Below are 24,015 nucleotides of genomic sequence, written 5' to 3'. Positions count from 1 at the left end.
GAATGGAAACCTTTCTTTTAGAGATATATAAAAACTAACCAAACATAAAAGCCACAATAAAAAATTACATCACATCTATTTTCACACTTCTGCCTTTCAAAATCCACGTTATGATACAAACCTTTTTTCAAAAAAAAAAAAGAAAGAAAAAAAGAACTGATAAGAAAATACCTGGTAATCAAAGAAATATCACAAACACACACACACACACACACACACACATATACACACACACGCGCGAGAAAAAAAAAGAAAGAAAGAAAGCTATTGCAATGTGTATGCAGATATATGATCTCAACTGGTACACTTTTGGTTAAATCAAAATGCAATTCCTGACTTTTGCTTTGTTAGTGATACTGAATTTATGTGAAGGCTATCATTTATTTATGAATTGATATCATAAACTATATATTGTTTTATTTAGTTAGTAAACCTCAGCTGTCTAGGGTGGCAGTATGAGGACCAAAAACATGTTTAAAACATCCTGAAATTAATTTTATTAAAAAAAAAATTTAAAAAAAACTGGAACAAGATACATTGTTCTTTCAACAATAGACATATAAAAAAAACTCTTGTTTTAGACAATCTTATTAGTAACTGCACAGCTGAACATTATAAAACTTCTTTTTTTTTTAAATTTTCAAAGGACAGTGCTGAGAGCTGAATGAGTCAGCCCTTCTACTTTTTATCAACTAAATCCAATCCAACCCAGTCCAATTTCAATTTATAAAAAAAAGTACAATACATGCAATAAATTGTGATGCAATACAATACTGTAACAGCACAATGCACTGTAATACATTACAATAAAATACAATCCTTGGAAGGAAAACATCTTAAAATTTCTGTGTACAATGCACTGTAAGACATTGTAATGAAATACAATCCTTGGAGGGAACAGATTTTAAAATTTCTGTTGTATAACACTGACCATAGACTAGTATGTCTTCTTTTTTTTTCTTCTTCTCAAGAACACCAGGTTTTCAAAGCAAAAAAAAAGTGGGGTTTTTTGGGGGGGCGTGTTTTTTTGTTTGTTTGCTTGTTTGTAATCTGCGCCAATATCTGTAGACCTAAAAGTCTTCTGCATTGCAGGTAACAATCACAAAATTAGGCAGATAAAATCTTTTAGATTATGTCTTTTTTATCTGTACTTGTGTTACTGGGGAGGGTCAGTTTAAGCAAAAAAAATCCAAAATGATAAGAAAATGATATGAAAATGGAAACACTCCAACTCAAAGATCTTTACAAATCAGACATCTAATAATACACAGAACATGTACACTGATTTTTTAATATAACAAATCAACTTTTTCATGATGCATTGACAAATGTAAAGCATAAATAATGATTACATGAAGAACAAGAAAGGCAAGGCCTTCAAGACTCACTTGTGATACACTTTTAAAGAAATCTAATCATTAAAATGTGCTCTGTATTTGTTATTATAAAGCTTCGGGTTTAAGAAAAAGAAAAAAAAAAAGCCCTGAAGGCAGATTTGAACCCTGCATGTTCGGGTGAGAAGAAACTGTCTTACTCAATACACTATCATGGCTCCTTAACTGACATGTAAAAATTTCATATTTAAACATGCTTTTTTAAGGGGGATAAATCGATTGCGGTATTCACAGTGAGAACGCTGTTTCAATCATATTATTCTGGTGTATCTTGGGCATTCAAATAATCTTTAAGAGCAATTCAGAATTCTTTTTAAGTCCGAGGTAAAGGAGACGTGGTTATCGCCACAATTAGCCATTTTCTCTGGATCTAGGTAGATGTACAAGTTTAGTTACACCCGCCGGGAACGTACGACATGGTTGATTCAATTTCTCTTTTATGTTCATTCCAGTTTTATAGTTTTAAAGTTGATATGAAAATTTAGTATTTTGTTAAACTAATAACATGTAGAGCCAAGTACAAGTACTTCTAAACGTTGTATGAAGTGAAAAGGACTTAATTTTGAGAAAAGTCAAGACTGGAAATTTTTACGTTTCATCAAGGGTATTAACTCTCATGGTTTATTATTCTTAACTGTGAATTCTGACTGATTTTGTTGATGTTTTTATGGCAGTTTGGGGCATAATCCAGTAAGTGATGAGGCGTTCACAAATCTTCCTCTGCATAAATATTTAACGGTCTCCTTCTCCAACTTTCAATCACATGTTATTGTGTATTACCGATTGAATATATGATTGAACGGGCATGTCAACTACCTGAAACAAAATGGCGTCATTCACGTTTGCGAGGAATATGAGCACGCGCATTGAATATGTATAAATATGTGTACGCAACTGATTTTTGCCCATGACCTTCAGGGCTCAGCCAATAGATCTATAACATCCACTCATAGTACTGATTTTAGTATTTTCCAAAAAAGACCACTTGGGTGAATGAACATAGTGAAAGTCCTGCACACTGAAAGTAAAACACACAGGCTTTTTATGTATTGGGTATAATTTCAAAATGTAATGTTTAAGTTGAGAACGATCAGTTTAAAGCAAATTAACCCCCCTAGCATTAATTACAGATTAATTTTCCTTTTTTACAAGCTGCACCAAAGACATGCTCTAGAAATATAACTTCCATGCTTAGCAAAAGAAGTTCCTTTTTGAACAAAAAATGATAAAAATGACTGCTCTTGATGCTGTGTAAGAATATCAGATCAAAGTGCCAAGTTTAGAGAATAAAAAAAAAAAAATATATATATATATATATATAACAGTAAATTTGTTCTGCATATAATTTGGCTTCTTTTTAAAAAAAATTTTGTGCCCATCCCAGAGGTGCAATATTGTTTTAAGATGACTGGAAAGAACTGAATTTTTCCTATTTTTATGCCAAATTTGGTGTCAACTGACAAAGTATTTGCAGAGAAAATGGCAATGTTAAAGTTTACCATGGCCACACACACACACGCGCACACACACACACACACACAGACAACCAAACACCGGATTAAAACATAGACTCACTTTGTTTACACAAGTGAGTCAAAAATGACTGAACTGGTTAATACACTGGTAGAAAATGTGCTTTGTCAATATCATATTCATACTGCAGTCTTTGTGGTCATAGAAGTGAATGATTCACACACACACACACACATGCACATACACATACACTCACTAACTCACTCACCTCCACCATCATTATTACCAATAATAATAAAGACAGCAGAAACAAGAACAACTGAAACTGTTGACAATACAAGAAGTGCTGCAAACTCAGTATGGTCAGTACAAAAGGATACGACTGCAAAATGGAGGCACAGATAAAGTAAAAAATAAATGATGACACACTGAAATAAAAGCACTGGCAAAATACCAAAGTCTTGTTCGATTACTTCATGACGTGTGATATCTTGTCATGAATGGAACATAATGAACAGCAGTTTCATTTGATTAAAATTGTTTGTGATTTTTGTCCTGGTATATTTTGCTTTTAAACTTTGTTCTTTGGATCAGTGAATATGAGTGTGTGTGTGTATGTGTGTTCATGTGTGCATAGGCAGACACAATAGTATTCTTACGTACATAAGCATGATGCCGTCACCTGATATACTAATTTTTTTTATGTTTGTGTGTGTGTGTGTGTGAGTGTAGTGTATGCATGTACATGTATGTGTGTTTGTATATATATGTGTATAACTGTGTTTCTGTGGGTGTGGCGGGAGGGGGCACCTGGGGGGGGGTGCATGCGTGTGGGGGTGTATGCGAGTGTGAGCATGCATGAGTGTGTGTGTATGCGTGTGTATAGTGTGTGCATGGACATGTATTTGTGCATGTATATATATCGTATGTGTATAACAATAAGCTTCTCTATGGGTGTGTGTGTGGGTTTAATTGTGTGTAGGAAGGGGTATGTGCATGTGTGCGCATTTGATCAGAATTTGTATATATATATATATATATATATATATATATATATATATATATATATACAGATATATATATATATATATATATATATATATATATGTCAAACCTTTTCCTTGCACACATCAAACTTCCACAATCACACTCATTTCCAGCGAACTTTCCCCATCAGTATTCTCGCCACCTTGAAAAGGGCTGCACCCTATCCCTCTTCCTCCGGCCTTCTCTACTCTTTACCTGAAATTTTCCTACCTCCTTTTTTTCCATCACCTGTGAATGCCTTACCCGTGCTGCTCTCCCCTACACGCTCCCTGTCTGTTCTGCTTCCTCCATGCCCAGTAACTCCTGCACCTGTGGAACCCACACCGGCACCCCTTCCCCCGTCTGCAGCCTCTGCACCTCCTGAGGCGATGGACATCTTTTCCATGCTGGTGCTGAACTCAGCATAGTTCACCATACTGGCTGTTGTGGACTTGGTGTGGAAAGTTTGGTCCGATTTGTCCAAGTCTGTTGGATAATCTGAAAGGCTGTGAACATCGAATGTCCCTGATGTGGTTGCGTTCTCCTCCACCAAGATGGGCGGAGTGCTGGACCCTTCCATGGTGGTGCTGGAGCTGGAACCTACCCTGCTGGAAGAGTTGAGGAGTGGTGTGCGCTCCGAAGTGGGGTTTACGATGGTGCCTGGCACAGTGGAGAATCGTTTCTCCACCTGTTTCTGCACCCCACGACCTGTGAGTAGAAATAGAGACACACACACACACACACACACACACACATGCACATGTGCACACACACACACACACACACACACACACACACACACACACGCACACACACACAATCATTCATAAACATGCACCCTTCCCCACCCCTTAAACCTCCCAAAACACAACATTTACTGATAATTTAGTTTAGCAACATCTAACACAAAAAAGATCAAGAATGAAATAGAATGAAATAAGATTTTTTTTTTTTTTTTTTTTTTTTTTTTTTTTTTACTTAATTGAGCTGGAATGGAATTATAACTGTTTTTCTTCAAAGAAAGAGTATCACAATTTTTCCAAACATAGCAACTTGTTTGGTGGGTTAGGGAAACATGAACATACCCAGCATGCACATCCCCGAAAACGGAGTATGGCTGCCTACATGGCGGGGTAAATAAGCAAAACGGTCAGACATGTAAAATGTTAAATGTTACATGTTTATCTGAGTGTGTATGTGTGCGTGCCTGAAATCTGATTGAACGACACAGGAAACGAATGATGAGCACCCAATGGTGGCTGGCTCTACCCAGATAGGCAGCCTGTTGCATAAATGACCCCGTGTTTGTAAAGCACTTAGAGCTTAGTCTCCGACCGAGGATCTGCGTTATGTAAGTAGCAATATCAATCAATCAATCAAACTCAAAATCTGTCCTAAAACAAATAAATTATGAACCGTCCACTTTACTAATGCAAAGAATTCAAGTTAAAACAAATTCTTACTATCCTTCTTTTTTTTTTTTCTTTTTTTTTTTCTGATTTTTTTTTTTTTTTTTTTTTTTTTTAACATTTACATTGTACAAGTATATACTTTCAAGTAACCAAAACAAACAGAAAGAATAATTAAAACATTTAATCAATATTATATATATATATATATATATAATCATTTATATATATATATTAATCATTTATATAGATATATATTATATATGAACACATTATCATCCTCATCAACATCTTAGTATATTCATATTGTAATGGATACATTCTGCCATGAAATCGTGTACAGAATCTGGACAACAGTTCATTGACAGTTTTTTGTAATGTTTCATTACATCCTTCCAAACTGGGTTATCTTTTTTTTTTTTTTTTCGTGTGTGTGACAACATTTGCATACTCTGCACCAAAACATTCAATATTGGTCAACATTGGATACATATTAATAGTAAGGGTCTTCCAACTAGATTCAGGCATCAGTCTTCTCTACCAGCTTATCTTCATGGTAGCAAGAAAGGCTCAAACGTTTATCATTCTTAAAACACCCCTGCTGTATTGTTGGCATACAACAGACTTTCTAATTTTACTTGGTTTACCATTCCATAAAAATGAAAACAATTCTTTTTATAACATGGTGATACGTTGTTCAGGTAGATCAGGTAAGTTAATTAAAAAATGTACAATTTTTGAGAAAACTAAGGTCATAATTACTGTATTTTTTTTCAAAAAGGTGTTATCTGTCACTTCTTCCATGAAGCCAGGACTCTCTTCATTGCAAAACGTTTATCTTCATAATTTGTATTAACAATACAGCCAGTATCAGTGGAAAACTTTATTCCCAAAACTTTAAATGTACACGGATCCCGGACAAAATTTTTATCTCTCATGTATTGAATACCACATTTTTTTCTACATCCAATCCATATCCCTTGGCTTTTATCGAAATTTATTTTTAAACCTGATATTTGTGAATATTTAGTGAGAATGGATACAGCTTCATTAGAAGACCTTTCACTTCTATCTAGACATAAAGACATGTGTTATCAGCAAATTAAGGCAGAAGGTTTTCTTTATCTTTAATTTTGATTCCTCTAATGTGGGTATTATTATGAATCATAACTGACAGAATTTCAGCAGAAATAAGGTACAGGTATGGTGAAGAAGGATCTCCTTGCCTCACCCCTCTTTTTATGGAGAACTATGGGGAATACTAGCCATTAACAGAATACATGTAGTAATATCTGAGTAAAATGTTTTTATCCAACTGATCATGTCTGACCCAAACCTAAAAAAAAGTACACATTTCTGCAAGAAAGACCAAGAAACACTGTCAAATGCCTTTTCAAAGTCAGTTAAAAGGAACATCCCAGGAATGTTTTCTTTTTCCGCATATAACAGTGTAACATAAAGCAAACAAATACTTTCACCTATGTAGCAACCTTTTAAGAAACCCTTTTGGCTTTCATGTATAATTAATGGCAGCACCCTTTTTAACCGGTTAGCAATACATGCAGAAGCTATCTTGTACGCAGTGCTAAGAAGAGAAATAGGGCACCAGTTCTTGATGAACCATTTTGGTTTTCCTTCTTTCGGAATACTATCCTTCTTGAGATTTTTGTAACTGAATTTAATGAATGGTGGAAGCTACGATTCAGTACCTGTGTCATCTTTTTTTTCTTTTCTTTTTTTTGAACAATAAGAACAAGAAACTGTGAGCCATACGAATATAATGAGCATGTTCGATGACATCGTCCCTCACGTCCGTGACATCACATAAGGCACAGAAGGTGGAACAGCAGTTAGCACGTTCTGCTGCTTCGTCAGCATACGGTACATGGGAAAAGGAGTAGACATGAGCTATGGCGGCCAGAAACATCTCCAGACAGATGATAAAGTCCTGGAACAGCATGATTAACACATGCTGAAGAATCAAACACTTTGCTGGAGACAGAACAGAGATGGTGTTTATTGTAGAATGTGCAATTTATAAGCAAAGAAATGCATTTCTCTCTCTCTGTCCACATATAATTTTTATGTGCTCACAAGCACACACTCATGTACGCTCACACACACATATACATATATGTGTATGAGCATGCACACACAGGAGGAAGGTGGAAGAATGTTTAAGACACTCATCTGTTAATACAGAGAGTCCATGAGGGGCTGGGTTCGAATACCGCTCTTGCCCTTTCTCCCAAGTTTGACTGGAAAATTAAACTGAGTATCTATCAATTCGGATGAGAGGATAAACCGAGGTTGTGTGTGCACTGTGCACTTGGCACACTGAAAAAGAACCCATGGCAATGACAGTGTTGTCCTCTGGCAAAATTCTGTAAAAGGAATCCACTCTGACAGGTATCAATATATCTATCTATCTATCTATCTATATATATATATATATATATATATACACACACACACACACACACACGCACTCAAGGCCAAACTAAGCATAAGCATGCTGGATTGTGCTGATGGTCAGGCATCTGCCTAGCAGATGTAGTGTAGTATATATATGGGTTTGTCCGAACACAGTGACGCCTCCTTGAGAAACTGAAACTGAAGAGCACACACACACACACACACACACACACACACAACACGCACATACACACACACATACACACACACACATAACACACACATACACACACACACACACATAACACGCACATACACACACATACACACACACACATACACACACACACACACACACACACACACACATAACACACACATACACACACACACATAACACTAACACACACACACACACACACACACACACACGTTTGCTTTGCATTAAGAATTTTCCTTAGCCCATGCTAATCCCATTACATCAGAATGCAAAGCAAACTCATCGCTGCTAAGACCGCTCATGCATCTCTGCCCTGGTACCAAGTAAATCTGAGTACATACCTGCAGGCCAGTGGCAACCTCTTCCACACTGTTATAGAAGACCCAGGTGCCATTGGATGGAATGACGTCCATTGTGGTCAGAGCAGCTATCACAGTGGACTGCCTGTACAGTAACAGTATTAGACAATCAATTTTTCAGACTGTGTCATTTGCAGAAACATTCATAAAAGACTACAACAGTTTCAGTTTCAGTTTCACTTTCTCAAGGAGGCGTCACTGCGTTCGGACAAATCCATACACGCTACACCACATCTGTTGAGCAGATGCCTGACCAGCAGCATAACCCAACGCGCTTAGTCAGGCCTTGAGTGCATGCTTACATATTTGTGTACCTATGAAAGGGGATTTCATTTTACGTAATTTCGCCAGAGGACAACACTCTCGTTGCCATGGGTTCTTTTTCAGTGCGCCAAGTGCGTGCTGCACACGGGACCTCGGTTTATCGTCTCATCCGAAAGACTAGACGCTCAGTTTGATTTTCCAGTCAAACTTAGGAGAAAGGGCGAGAGCGGGAATCGAACCCACACCCTCACGGACTCTCTGTATTGGCAGCTGAGCGTCTTAACCATTCTGCCACCTTCCTCCTAACAGCAACAGAAACATCAATAAAAGAAGAAAAAGAGTGGGATAAGGGGGCAAAAAATTACAATGTTTATGAATTCTGACCTTTCTTGGTTCACATCAAGTCAGCTGTGTCAGAGGGACAATTGCATGGATCAATTTGAATCCAGATCCGATGATTTATGTAATTAACCCATTCAACCACAGGAAGTTTACAGCTTTGGCAGGTTTTCCTACCATACAGAATCCATAATATGATTGCAAACCTGCTAAACAACTCCGTGGTACTGTTGACAATGGGAGCTTAGGTTGTTCTCCTATAAATATGTCAGAGTGAATGTTATTTGAAACAAGGAAATTCATAAAATATTCACATTCTGTTTTGGTTTTTTTTGGGTTTTTTCTGCCCCATCATCTGCACCATTTCAGTGGCATTACTCCCACGCCGCTCATTTAGATTCCCCCATACACAGCCACACCCGGGTTCATCCGTCGCAGTTCCAGCGCCGGCAGTCCACAAGGAGCCATCGATGTTAGGTTGCCAGGAGGCCACACACCAGAGGAGACCCTGCACTGCTGCTGAGTCACTTCGGTGGTGTTCAGTGGTGCCTGTTTTGATTTAACGTACTTAGGACACCACCTACTAAGCCCCCTACTAACGACAATAATGGCTTAGTTGCGGAGCCAGACTGATCACATTCTGTTTTTAGGAATAATCATATGTGTTTTTCCAACATTCATATGACATATGAAATATTTTTCAGTATTTTGTTTTTCTTTTAGCAAAAAGAAAAGGTCGAGTTAACATATTTGTCTTTTTCATAAAAGGAAAAAGACTATTTTCATAAAAGGAAAAAGACTATCTTCAAAAAAAGAAGAAAAAAAAAAAAGTAAGAAAGAGAAAAGAAAAGCTACCACTGGGCAGTAGTTTGAAATATAGGACAAAAGGAGGCAGAGAAAGGAGAACTGAATACAGACCAAAAGGACAAGAAGACGACCGCCTTGACGCAAAGAAACTTGGGCAGTGGTTTGATAGGGGCAAGCTCCTCCTTGGTGGCTTTGTAGAACAGCACTAGACAATACATGGCCCACTGCACACACACACAACATGCATACATGCACGCATACACACACACACACACACACACACACACATGTGCATGTTGGGTATGTTCTTGCTTCCATAACCCACCAAATGCTGACATGGATTACAGGATCTTTTAAGGTGCATATTTGATCTTCTGCGTATATACATGAAGGAGGTTCAAGCACTAGCAGGTCTGCACATATGTTGACCTGGGAGATTGGGAAAATCTCCACCCTTTACCCACCAGCTGCCTTCACTGAGATTCAAACCCCGGATCCTCAGATTGAAAGCCCAATGCTTTGAAATTCGGCTATTGCGCCCACACAGTATATATTACACTTTTAATGATACAAAATAACTTGAAGCACATCCAACACTCTTAATGCTCAAACACTACAGGTACAAGTCAGGTAATTTAGTCACATTCTGTAGATTAAATGAAATGTTTGGGAGGAAAAAAACATAGTCACAAACACATTTCTTTCATTAAGAAACACAGTGTTACATATTTTATGGAAGTTCATGTTCTAAATGTGATCTGTGTAATGCTGCATGCACTGGAGCCAAAAGACAAGTTTCTGTAAATTTACAGGCAATGAAGTTGTATCTTGCCATATCTTAACACAACATTTTCAGGAACACAAACAAATTTCAAAACTAGTTAGCTTGCGATTCTTGAAGAGTGGTGTTCAAACATTTTGCCCCTTGACTCAAGTATGGATTGCGAATGTGATGCACTTTGCTTATTTTCTGCTTTTGATGGCTAATCATTTTCTGTTCATGTATTCTCAAAGGGGTAAATGGAATAAAATCATTCTTTAGTAATATAAAAATAAAAGGCTTAGGTTTCCAAGGACTGGAACGCTGCCACGTCACTTCCAGCCATGCTGTTTCTACAAAAAATACTACTCAAAACATATTTTTCTGCTGAAACATTGCAGTTTAAGAAAGATTATTAGGTAACAGAAAGTTACACAGTCATTCTGTGTTCTCTGGGAAAGCTGGACCAAAATCAGAAATGAGAAAAAAAGAAAAAAAATTCTGCATAATGTAATGCTCATAATTTGTATCTTGCATAAGAGTCTTTTGCAAAGAGAGACTGATACACTGACAAATGACATCTCATGAGAGAATACCTAGCAAAGGAGAACAACACTGATATTCTACCACATCATGTATACAGATCTATAGATCTACCTGACATTGCTTCTTGCAGTAATTTTCACCTTACTTTAACACACCTGAAGAAATATATACATCAATGTCATATCAACAGCCATTTCCCAGGAGTGTAGCACATGCCTGAAGAGGCCTATCGGTGATCATTTTCATCATGGCATGAGTAGCAGGATCAGTGTTCCAAATATATGCACAGAAAACGTTCCTTGGTGATGAGCTGTTCGCACTAGACCTTACAGCAATTTCTTTGTTATGACTTCACACACACACACACACACACACACACACACACACACACACACTTAAGTGTATGGTATATGCTCCTTACAATTTGTGACAAGTTATTGATGATGACGATATATGACCAGGTGGTGGTAAAATTGAAGTTCCCTTCATCATACTTTCCAGCCAGCTGAGTAATCCTGCAACACACACACACACACACACACACACACACACACACACACACACACATATATATGTATATAAGAACACACAAAAAATTAATCATACCAACGAAACAATGAAATATATTCAGAACACTTTAAAAATGGCAACAGCACATATATTAGCACGTCGACTTCATGATTCTGTGAGTAAGTGTGTATGTGAATGTGTGTGTGTGTGTGTGTGTGTGTGTGTGTGTGTCTGCACGCGCGCGTGCGCGCATGCAAATGTGTGTGTGTGTACAGAAATACATTATATGTGTGTGAAAGAAGGTCTTGATTTCTTTTAAGTATTATGGAATACAATATGATGGATCAGGGAAAGATATGTGGAAATATGACAGGGGAGTGCACAACCAAAGTGGGGTATATTTGTATATGTATGCATTTCTGTCAGGAAAATTATATAGACAATTCCAATTTGAAACAGCTTACCATTTGACTTAACATTTTGTTGCTTTAACTTGTGTTTAAAGGTTTTAAATGACACAAATTTATGTACATCTCACATTCAGACATGCAAATTAATATTTTCTTGTTAATTCTTTGTTTCTGAAAATAATACAAATGGAAGCTCACTTGTATAATAAGTACAAGTAGTATCATTCCTAATCTGAATTCAAAGCATTTACTTGAGCTACCAACAACTCAACCTTCATGGTGAAAGCATACAGACTGTCAGCTCAACGCAAAGCATTTTCATGGACTCCTGTGAGATTTTAAATGTTATACTGTTTATGAGTATCTGAAATATGGAGACAGACCACAACTTAGTAGCATGGCGACCATCCCTAACCCGGCGGGTTCCCAGGTGGCGGATAAGGGGACAGCCCTCAGAAAAGAGGGTTAGCTACAACATGTATGTCCGGACCAGCTGGTGATGTTCCAATCATGATGGGGCAGGACAGCAGGTGGCACTGTTCAAGGTTTGAATTTAGTAGGTGCACGGGTGCAAATGCTACAAAAAGTTGGCTCGGGCATGCAAATTTTCTGTAGAGAGCGCCTAGTTGGTACTCCAAAATTGATAGAGGCGAAAGAAAATTAATTAAAAGACACACCAAGAAAGCAAGCTCAAACGCAGTCGACTGAAATGTAAAGTGTCGTCTGCTTCAGCTCACTTCGTGGAGCAGCATCCTTGCTCATGCGTTATCAGATGTTGATTGTTGATGTTCATGGCACATTAGTGATGAATGATGTTTCCCATCTTCAAATAATTCAATGTTACAAGAAAGGCCCCCGAAAGCTCAGGATGACAAAAAGAATAAACAGCAGGCATACGAATCAAAGCGCCAATGGGTGTACAATGAAGCCTGGCAGAAAGACTTTCCGTGGCACATTTTGTTTCATTTTATTATGCTGGCACCCAAAACCACAATTGGGCACTCAAATGTGTTTTGTCCAGAGTGCCGCACTTGCACTCAGAAAAAAAAAAGAGTTAAATCCGAACCCTGCAATGTTGCACTCACTGAAATACCCCATGTGTCCTACAAGACGTTTATCATGTAATCAAGAGGTACACTAAAACCTCTAGCCACAAGGTGGGACCCTCGGAGAAAGAAATCCCCCCTGTGCTCACAGGGCAGGTCTTTGGGCCATGAGCAAAGGGAGGGGTAACCCTGACAGAAACCCTGAGTGCCGAAAATGGAGGTGTTGGGCCCGAACGGCACACTCGAACAAAGCTCAACACCAAGCATTATTGCCTATGATACTGTCAGTATCTGAAATTAGATTTTTTACAACTAATTCAATGTTCAAATCAGTAAAAATGAAATGGTAACCTGACTTTAAATGAATACAAAACATTTTGATGGACAGAACAGTTAATGTTCAAAATTCATATATATCATAAAACAATTTGCAATAAGGGAAGTTTCCCCTCTTAGCATTAAAATTCAAAATTCAAGTCAATGCAGTATATGGCAATGAAACAAAATCAGTTGAGCTGGAAGGCAAGCACAGGGAATGAGGTATACTTACACAGCAATTGCTGTCATGGTGGGTCTCACCACAGTGTACTGTAGAACACCGTGCTTGCAACGGTACAGAAACTTCCTGCAACACCATTTAACATATATGTTCATGCACATTTTTTATAAACACAGATTTTTCTAAGAAGGGCTCTGCAAACAGGAAAAAATGATAATGGTTTAATTTTGATGTTTCTTTTCTAAAAAAAACACAATCAAACAAACAAAAAACAACATAAATACATATATCAACATATCACTGACTGAAATAATTATATACTGCAAACATCTGTATACATGTGCATGAATACACACAGATACATAATAAAAATTTTAAAAAAAGAAGTAAAAAAGTAAAAAGTAAAAACAAACATATAAATGAATAAAATTTCACATGACATGCAGACCAGTTGACTGCACTGGGCCAGATCAGGACTGCTCATCAATATAAAAAATCCAACAGCGTTAAACAAAAAACTCATGTCACATCTGAGAAAAAAACCTGTAAAACAACAATTCTTGACATACTGCCTTAAACATTAAACTCCTAAAGGCAAACATCAGCCGTGCTAAGGACATCAAACCTTCTGTTAAATTCATCATCCCAAGATCACAAAAATCAGAAAAAATAAAAAGATAAATACATCATAGTCACACACAAAAATGCATTAAAAAGGCCATAGTGGGGATTTTTTTTTTTTTTTTAAGTTTAACACACAGAAATGATCAATAACCATATACCCACAACACATACTTTTTTTTGGTGCTGCCCCATCATCTGCACCATTTCAGTGGCATTACTCCCACACCGCTCATTGTGAACCCCCCCCATACACAGCCACACCCAGGTTAACACCCAGGTTTTGTCTGTCATAGTCCAAGTGTCAGCAGTCCACAGGGAAACACTGATGATAGGTCGCAAGAAGGCCACACACCTGAGGAGACCCTGCTCTGTTGCTGAGTCACTTTGGTAGTATTCAGAAGTGCCTGTTCTGATTTAACAAACTTAGGACACCACCTACTAAGCCCCCTACTGATGATAATAACTGCTCAGTCGTGGAGCCAGAATGAGTGAATGTACTCCCCCCTCACCCCCCTGCCTCCCCACCAGGACCCACAAAACATACTCACTTCCCCATGGGCCATGGAGGCAGACAGCAAAAAGGAAAGAAGTTTTTGACTTGAGGTTTTCCCTCCAGCAACAGCTCCAGCTGAGGATGATTTTGATACAAGAAGTTCAGAAGGAACCGCATGAAGTTGTAGATGACATAAGCCTCGTAACACTCACGCAATGTGTCCAAATAAATTGCCGCCGATGGAAATCGCAAGGCAAACCACTGATGAGAAAAAAATATATAAATGAATTAAAATGATGTGCTTTAACTTAAGACATGCAATCTAGCAGTAGCAGCAATAGTAGGAGGATGAGGAGCACGACTAGAAGTAGCAGTAGTCTGGTAGTATGAACTGGAGAAGTAGAAGTGGCAGGAATAGCAGCAGCAGCAGCAGCAGCAGTAGCAGTAGAAGCAGTAGTGGCAGCAGCAGCAGCAGCAATAGGAGGAGGAGGAAGAGGAGCAGGAGCAGTAGTATACCATGAGGAAACACTTATATTTCTAAATTCCTAAGTCTGCAAAAAAAAACTTTTAAAAAAGTACAATATAATATCTACTCATGTTTACCTATTACAGAATCTGTTGCAAAATAATTCTCAGCAACTGTCAGGTTTCCCTGGAGGGTTTTTAGTCAGCTGAAATCAAAAAATGAACGTGGAAAGCCAAAACAAAGGAATTACTATGTATGGATTCATTCCTTTATCAAACAGAAGTCCCATAAAATCTACGTCTGGACGAAAAACCATGGGAACAAGAGAGAGAATGTATTTTTGAGTGTGTGAAATTTAAACATTAAATTTTAAAATGAACAAATGTACAACTCCAAAATGAGTAAAAAATGTTTCCAGATATTATAGCTGGTTGGTTTTAAAATTACATAGTCAAAATGGAAGAACACAAATTTACAATGCACTGAAATTTCAGGTTAACTGGTCTCAGACAAGACATGAGGAAATTTCAGCCCTGACTGATAAGATACATTGAGATATCACTATTAAGTGTTAATTTCATCATCTTGATGATTGGCATAATAAAATATCAGGTCTTTTTTTTTCTAAATGCAGAAATAAAGCTCTATTTACTTTATAACTGAATCACACAAGAGTTTAACAGCTTACATTTTCCATCCCTCCTCCAACATACATAACACAGCTATCAACATTATACAAATGATCTGATGCTGATCATGACTCACAATCACGATCATGATTCACAATCGCATGATCAACAATCACATGATCAACATGATCAACAGATTAAAACTGAAAATGAAATCAAAGCAACATTGAGTTTAATTGATATTCTTCAACAGGCATTCACATAAGACTAGTGAGAGTTCCCTCACATATGAATATGAAATAATCCCTCTGGGATTTCAGTTTTACACAAACTAATATCCTATCTAAAGTCAAGACAATGAATAACCAATTATATATGTACATAAAATACACCTGGTTTTGTTCACTCTGTGTGTGTGTGTGTGTGTGTGTGTGTGTGTGTGTGTGTGTGTGTGTGTGTGTGTGTGTGTGTGTGTGTGTGTGTGTGTGTGTGTGTGTGTGTGTGTGCATGTGTGTGTGTGTGTGTGTGTGATTTAGGGTTGGAGGTGGTGGTTGCACAGAAAAAGAAAAGAAAAAAGTGATAAACTAGAACAATGGAATCAACAATTCGTAGATATCTGTGTAATGGCAATCAATAACATAAACACCAATATGAATATAAGAAGAAGAAAAAATCAATAAAATTCAATATCGGAAGATCACATCACAGAATCACTCCTGTTGGACTATGTAACAGGGATTCGGCAATTTCAGTCAACAGTAATTGGTTGGACATTATTTCTTATATGTTTTGTTCTGAAAATGTTTTAACTTTACATGACTTTGGAAGGAACCTGGTAATCGCTTGACACTGAAACAAAATATAATTTTGTGTGATCTGTTTGCCACAAACACAAAAAACGTTTTTGCTGAACTTTGTCTTGAAAGCGTCTAGTCTTATTCGAGACACCAGAGAGGTTACCAGTCTATGATAGAACAATGGGAAATCCACCAATTTGTATCATGTAATTTCAGTTGTAAACAACCTTTCATTTGGGTATGAAATCCTGTCATCAGCTCTAGCTTGACATCTGCTCCATATTGAAGACTGAAGAAATCTGCAACATTCTGAAACTAATTGTTTGATAACTATTTCAAAAGTATTCTCTATTCTTTGTGCACCCTTTTTTGCTGCTCTGTTGGCAATTTCATTTCCTTTTATACAACTATGAGAGGGTACCCAGCAAAATTCAGTAGTTGTGCCTTAGGCTGATAGAATGTGCAATAAACAATATATTTCAAAAATAAGATCTGGCCAAGTTTTTGTATCAAACGATTTTAATGCATGAAAGATTTACTTTGAGTCAACCAATAAAATGACCCTGAAAACAGTTACAGGGATATTTATCAGATATTCCAACACAAACATTATAGCCACAAGTTCAGCTGTCAATATAGATAGCTTACTTCCAAGATAAATGAACTGTCAATTTTAAGTGCAGGAATAACAAAAGCTGCATCTGTGTTTCTATTTTCAGGTACTGAACTGTCTGTATACACCTGGAGATAGTTTTGATACTTTTCATGTAGACGGATGTTTGCATTCACTTTCATTATATTAATATTTTCATCCTTTTTATGATAACAATAGTTTATATCAAAAGCTGGTCTCTGTGTCTCCCATAATGGTATAAGTGTGGAAGTATGTGCGGCTGCTGCATTTTTTTTTTTTTTTTAATATCTATTCCGGAACTTTCGATTAAGTCAGAAGTATATGTTGCTATTGCCATTTGAGATTATACAGAGTTGGCCCTTTTCAGAAAGTCTGTATCTGATCTAATTTTCAACTCCTCTCCAATGTATTTATCACTTGTGCTTGCTCTTATTACAAACTTTGATGTCATAAGTTCTCAATATTTGTCTAGTGGTAAAATTCCAGCTTCTCTGTATGTTTCCAAATTTGATTTGTGACAAGGGACTCCTAGTGCAAGTTTACATGCTTTACAATCTAAACTTTGTAACTTTTTAAGTAAATATTTCAGGGCACCAAAATACTCTTCTTGACTGTGAGTCTTGATCTGATTAGTGCTGTAGACAGGTGAAGTAAAGTTTTTACATCCATCCCCCAATGTTGTTTACTAATGATCTTCAGGAGATTTAAACCTTTTCTTACTTTTGTTAGAATATAGTTGAAATGGACATTCCACGTCAGTTTTGTTGTAAGGAAAACTCACCAAAATTTGACACATTGCTTGTATTCTAAAGGTTCTCCAAGTAGTTTGAAAGATGGTAACTTAGCTGGGTTGCTTCTGGGATTAAATAACATCATACTGGTTATATCAGTGGACAATGATAATCCATTTTCAAACATGTATTGGCCAAGGCTGTTAAAGTCAGTCTGATATAATCTCCTAATGTAATCTTGTGTTCTTTGTGGCGATGACTTCTTTAAGGTGATGTTCATCCGCATGCAGATACCATCAGCATATTGAACCAATGTCACATTTTTTTAAATTGCTTCTGGAAGATACTGTATAAGGATACTGAAAAGGATGGGTGCTATGATTGATCCTTGAGGAATTCCTGTGTCTAGAGTTGTAGGTGTTGAGTATGCTGTTTCTATTCTAGCTTGCGTAGTTCTATTTGATAAATAGCACTAAACATAATTGTACATATTTCCATTTAGCCTTTTAGGCCTATAGTTTTCAGCTTTAACAGTAACTGTTTATGCCATACTTGATCATATGCCTTTTTAACATAAAAGAATGTTGCAAGAACACTTTTTCTATGAACAAATTGTTGCTTCACTTGAGTAGAGAATTTAATCAAAATGCTCAACTGCAGGGATTTTACTGAAACCTGCTTGGTTTACAGGTGTGTGTGTGTGTGTGTGTGTGTGTGTGTGTGTGTGTGTGTGTGTGTGTGTGTGTGTGTGTGTGTGTGTGTGTGTGTGTGTGTGTGTGTGTGTGTGTGTGTCTGAGAGATGGAGAAAAAAAGGAGACAGACAGTGGGGGAGAGAGAGAGACAGAGAGAGAGAGAGAGAGAGAGAGAGAGAGGGAATGTTATTTTTCATTGCCAGTAATACATTAATTAAAAAAATTTTCATCCATGGACAATTTTTCATTGCCAGTAATACATTAATTAAAAAAATTTTCATCCATGGACAACAACCAAATATATCTATATCTATATATATATACATATATATGTGTGTGTGTGTGTGTGTGTGTGTGTGTGTGTGTGTGTGTGTGTGTGTTACATGATTGTATAGATCTATTTATAACCATTTCATTTTCAATCATTTTTCAGTTGAATCTGTTTGCACTACGTTATAAATATAAGAAAATATATAATAAAACAAAAAATAAAGTTTCTTTACATTTGAAGATTTGTGTACTTACTGCATTCAATGCGTAAATTGGCACCATCCACAGCACTCTGTAAAAACAAAATAAAATGCTGACTTTATTCAACAAATGTTTGTATTTTCAAGCTAAAGCATGTTGTAAATCACTGAAGAATCTAAGTATGCTTCAAGAGAAAAAAACTGATAAAGTTGGTTTCACAGTCTGATCACAGAAGCTTTGAAATTAGTGGGAAAAAATAACAAGAGGGAAAACATATCAAAAGGTTGCATTGAATATAAGACCTTAAAACTTAGTTTCAAAAATCAATCCAGATGGTTGGTGGATCACACACACACACACACACACACACACACCACACACACTAAACAATGATCCCTCTTCTCACACACACCCTTACTCCCTGACCACACACACACACACACACACACACACACACACACACACACTCACACACACACACACAGAGCATTTAGGTTTCGCTTAGCATACTATGGGTCATGTGACCTCTTCATAACAAAATCAATGGGTTATTTTCAAAATTAGTGGGTCTGGACGAATACCTCCTTCTTCCTCAACCGCTGGCAATCCTCCACACCTCACAATGTGCATTTTCATTTGGACATTGTCTATCGCACCCTTCTCTCCACACACACACACACACACACACACACACACATGTATGCATGTTAAGTGGTCTGTGTGTGTGTGTGTGTGTGTGTGTGTGTGTGTGTGTGTGTCTGTGTGTGCGTGTCTGTGTGTGTGTCTGTGTGTTGTTCTTGTTGCTGCTGTTGTTGTGTTGTTAAGTGCTGCAAAGAAAATGTTTCTTGTTCAAGCATGTAATAATTGTAATGATATATGCATGCATGTGTGCACTTACGCACTATTCTGGATCAGGGAAAATCACCCTGAAACAGTTAACAATCACACACACACACACACACACTGACTGACTGAAACCATTTATTGTCAGATTAACTGTTTGTTGTACTGACATTTTCGCAACCATTTGAATAAAATATTAACTGAGCAACACAAGGAAATTCTGATTTGAGGAAGGTATGATTTAAAAAAACAACAAAAAAACAACAAACAAACAACATATTTAACAAATCAAGGGACCAAATTTCAATAATATCATTATCTCCAAAAATTATTCTAACGCACACACATACTCACATACGTTTCTCCCCCACCCTCTCTCTACATACATCCATGCATGCACACAAACGCCCATTATAATTCCCCTACCTCATTCCCCTGCCCACTCACTCACACACACACGCACACTCACACTGTCTCTCACTCTTTCTCATCAAATTAAGGTTTCGTAATGTAATCAAGACGACATATTACATGTTAGGGTCGAACAGTTCCACTAATTAGAATAATGGGAACTTTGCTCTACAAGTAACTCTGACGCTATCACCCAAAACGAAACACTACTTTGGATTAAATAAAACAGAGGGGAACCTCTGCAGCAGAAGGGGGATGAAACAAATTAGAAAAACCGACCAATTGGATGGCTTTTAATGAGGTCAACTGCGGTTTTTGTCAGAGACCAACCATTTTCTTTGCTAGGGTGAAAAACGCTGGACATGGCTAATGGAAGATTAAAGGATGTAATCATATCATGAAGGGGTTTGAAATGTAAATGTGTATCTGGACATTCGAGCAAAAAATGTGGGATGTCAAGGGCCTTACCACAAATACATAGTGGTGACGGTTTCAAAAATCTGCATAACCATGCATTAGTTCTTAGCCTGTGTGTCAAGTTTCTTGTGGAAATTGATCCTGGGGGGTTAGTGCCTTTTCTTGCTGGAAGAGAGAGATCCCACCAGAGCTTCTTTTTTGAGTTTTCTAAGAACTGTTTCTGTCTGAAATTCCAGATATATGTTGAAAGAATAGTACAGGCTTCAGAAACAGAAATAGGAATATTGTGACTGATTGAAACTGAATTGTTCGATGCCGCTTCCTTGGCACAAAAATCGGCCATTTCGTTGCCACGAAGATTAAAATGTCCAGGAACCCACAAGAGTGAAATGTCGGAGCCTCGCATAATTAACTGGTGGATTAAATACAAAATTTCGTACATAATATCTGCTCGTTCAGATGAAGATTGATTATTTAAAGCCATCAATGCTGATTTTGAATCAGATAGTATAAGGATTTTTGCAGGCACAAGAGGCATATCACTAAAAAAGGTGAAAGCCATCAGAATTGCAAACAATTCAGCAGTAAAAATTGAACAACCTTTAGTTAAGTGGAATCTCTTTTTAATGTTAAGCTCGGGGATTACAAAAGCGGCTCCAACTTCAGAGTTACAACTAATTGATCCATCTGTGAAAACACAGAGGTAATATTTGAAACATGTATTAATTAGTTCTTTGGCCCGAGAGGCAATAATGAGTGGACTGTCACTCTTTTTTAATTGTCCATATGCAAAAATAATATTTGCTTGCTCAGTCAGCCAAGGCGGATGAAAACAATGCGGAATTTTCGCAATCTGGGAAAGAGACAGACTGCAACTCTCAAAGACTGACTTAGTAAAATCGAACAAGGACGTGTACACAGCTTTGTTACGAATTTCTCTACAGATGTATGTTTCTTCATCAATCAGGGAAAATCACCCTGAAACAGTTAACAATCACACACACGCGCGCGCGCGCATGCGCGCACGCACAGCCTAACACATTCCTAAAATCCCAACTTCCCGCCTGCCAACACAAATACACTCACCTGTCACTGGATATGTAATGTACAACCTGTTCTGAGTTTCAAATAATGTTCAGATCTAGACATCAGGAAACAGATACTCTGATAATACAGAGTGGGCAATAAGTGTGCTAGGGAAATCCATCTTTGTGGAAGAAAGTAATCTTTTGTGAGTCTGTGTGTTTCCTGTGAAGCCACCAAGGATGGTTTTCCAAGTTTAGTTGGTAGATTTGCTGAGATTTGCCATTTCGTCTTCTTCTGTTTCTTCTTCTTCTTCTATTTGACAACCAACATCAGTATGTTCATGAAAATAGTTGTTTTGTGGGAGGTTGCTATTGGGCATTATTTAACTAGTCTGCCAAGGGATGTGCTATCATTTGATAGGGGAAATAGGGCGCAGTCCCACTGGTGTGCTCATGTCTCCAGCAAGGCCAATCCAGCTCCAGCTGTGACAACCTCTTGGGGAAGTGTGTTCCATTCAGGGATGGTGCAGGGGGAGAAAGATATCTGTCTGTACTGTGTCCTGCAGGCATGGATGTCATAGTTGCAAGAGTTGTTTTTTTCTGGAGCTCAGCCTGCTGTCTGATGGTATTGGTAGACAGACTGAGTTTGTGGTGAAGAAACTATGGTGAATATAAAACATCTCAAGGTGAGCTCTTTTCCATCTGACTTGTAGGGGGTGGCAGTTGAGGGAGCTAAGGATGGAGTTAATGCATGACATCTGTCCATGTCGGTTGGTGACCCATCTTGCTGCTTGGCACTGGAATTTTTGATGGCCTGGACATCTCTGGCTATTTTGGGGTCTGACACGGAGCCTGCATATTCAAGGATAGGTCAAACAAGGGTTTTTGCGGGTGGAATTGCATGGCCCACTGTTTCTCCCAGATGATAACGGAAACTAGGTCCTCTTGGAGTATGTACTGGTCGGCTTCCTTCTTGATTACTTTGTTGCAGATGGTGTCGTCTGCAAATAATCTGGCCTTGGATTTGGGAGGTCATTGATGGAGAGAAGGAAGAGACAAGGGCCAAGGACCATGCCCTGGGGAACAAGTGAGTTGACTGGGATGTATTCTGAGGCAATTCCCTCCAACATACTGTTTGTTGGCTGTCCTCAAGAAAATCCAGGGGTTGAGCCAACCTCTAATTCTGTACCGCTGTAATTTAAGGACAAGCAGGGTGTGGCTGACTTTGTCAAGGCCTCACGTGTGTCAAGTGGAAATAGCTATTGCATGCACAACCACACCTCTGTGTGTGTGTGTGTGTGTGTGTGTGTGTGTGTGTCTGTGTGTGTGACCAGAATTAAGTTTGTACCCCTGTATTTACAAGCAATCAAAAAAGTGCTTATAAATGCACATGCTCTTGCCCGGATATTGGTTCTGTATCTTATCTTTCTCTGTCACACACACACATGTAGACCCTTATGCATGCATGCACACAGACAGACAGACATACACACACACACACTCTCTCTCTCTCTCTCTCACTGGTGCTTGTTCCACTACAGTTCACAATATGCAAGCAGCAATGCCCTAAGGATCATAGCTGGTTTTCTGTGCAAGTTTTGAGGTTGGTCGTGTGCAATGTTTGTCTGCTCAGCATCAAACTGAGGTCAACAGTAGCTAATTTTTTTCAGAGTTTGCAACTGCAGTCATGATTATTTTGCTGAAGATTGAGAGAAAACCTACACAAGGCCTTTTGGTGTGATCAACTAACTGAACAATCACTGAATCAGTCAACTTAGTGGCTGACTGGCTTCCACTTTGTTGGGTCATTTCAAATCTGCATGTGTCAATCGACTCAATGACCGATGACTGACTCCAAACTAAAACCCTTCACACACACACACACACACACACACACACTCACTCTCTCTCTCTCTCTCTCTCACTCACTGAGTCACACACACACACACACACACACACACACACACACACCTCACCGAATAATATGTCTCTGCAGATCAGGCTGAGTGTAATAAATCACATGTTGAAGAATTCCCCAAAAGGAGATCGGAAGAGCCATCATAACGAAGATACCACCAACAAACCAAGCCTGCACATGATCCGGTGCATTTGCTCTGTTCAGTTCTATAATGCACAAAGGCAGGGCTATCATAAGACCCATAAAGTACACCGTAAAACAGACAGGTCTGATCCAACGTCTCCATCTCCTTAGGGCATCCATTCTGTACGCAGCAAGGTGACAATGGACTGGCGGACGGTCCTTATAAGTTTCTGTGATCAGTCAAAACGTAAACAGTTAGCCGAC

The 24,015-nt window shown here is 38.0% G+C and overlaps 1 protein-coding gene across 2 annotated transcripts; it reads right to left on the bottom strand.

The window, feature by feature from the left end:
- Positions 1-947: 947 nt before the first annotated feature.
- Positions 948-24,015, bottom strand: LOC143299182 (transmembrane protein 184C-like). 2 transcript variants are annotated; one of them, XM_076612344.1, is made up of 9 exons: positions 23,687-24,015; positions 19,069-19,105; positions 14,650-14,855; positions 13,529-13,603; positions 11,434-11,527; positions 9,818-9,930; positions 8,279-8,381; positions 7,076-7,250; positions 948-4,601 (listed from the first exon to the last, which is right to left on the bottom strand). In XM_076612344.1, exons 1-9 carry the CDS (start codon positions 23,929-23,931, stop codon positions 4,099-4,101), a joined length of 1,551 nt encoding a protein of 516 aa, XP_076468459.1. In that variant the 5' UTR covers positions 23,932-24,015; the 3' UTR covers positions 948-4,098. The 2 variants fall into 2 exon arrangements, with proteins under 2 accessions (XP_076468459.1, XP_076468461.1); XM_076612346.1 differs by having other exon boundaries at positions 23,682-23,762.

The sequence above is a fragment of the Babylonia areolata genome, chromosome 24 (assembly GCF_041734735.1).
Source record: "Babylonia areolata isolate BAREFJ2019XMU chromosome 24, ASM4173473v1, whole genome shotgun sequence".
Taxonomy (NCBI): Eukaryota; Metazoa; Mollusca; class Gastropoda; order Neogastropoda; family Buccinidae; genus Babylonia; species Babylonia areolata.
Note: the sequence above shows the minus strand (reverse complement) of the source record. Positions and strands in the feature narration are given on the sequence as shown.

Bases quoted from the DNA above. Each gene is read 5' to 3' on its own strand.
- LOC143299182 (XM_076612344.1), bottom strand. From the start codon at position 23,931: ATGGATGCCCTAAGGAGATGGAGACGTTGGATCAGACCTGTCTGTTTT. The intron at 11,528-13,528 runs GTAAGTATACCT...TGTGTGTTGCAG, and splicing joins ACCATGACAGCAATTGCTGT to GATTACTCAGCTGGCTGGAA. The intron at 9,931-11,433 runs GTAAGGAGCATA...GTGTGTGTGCAG, and splicing joins TCAATAACTTGTCACAAATT to TGGGCCATGTATTGTCTAGT.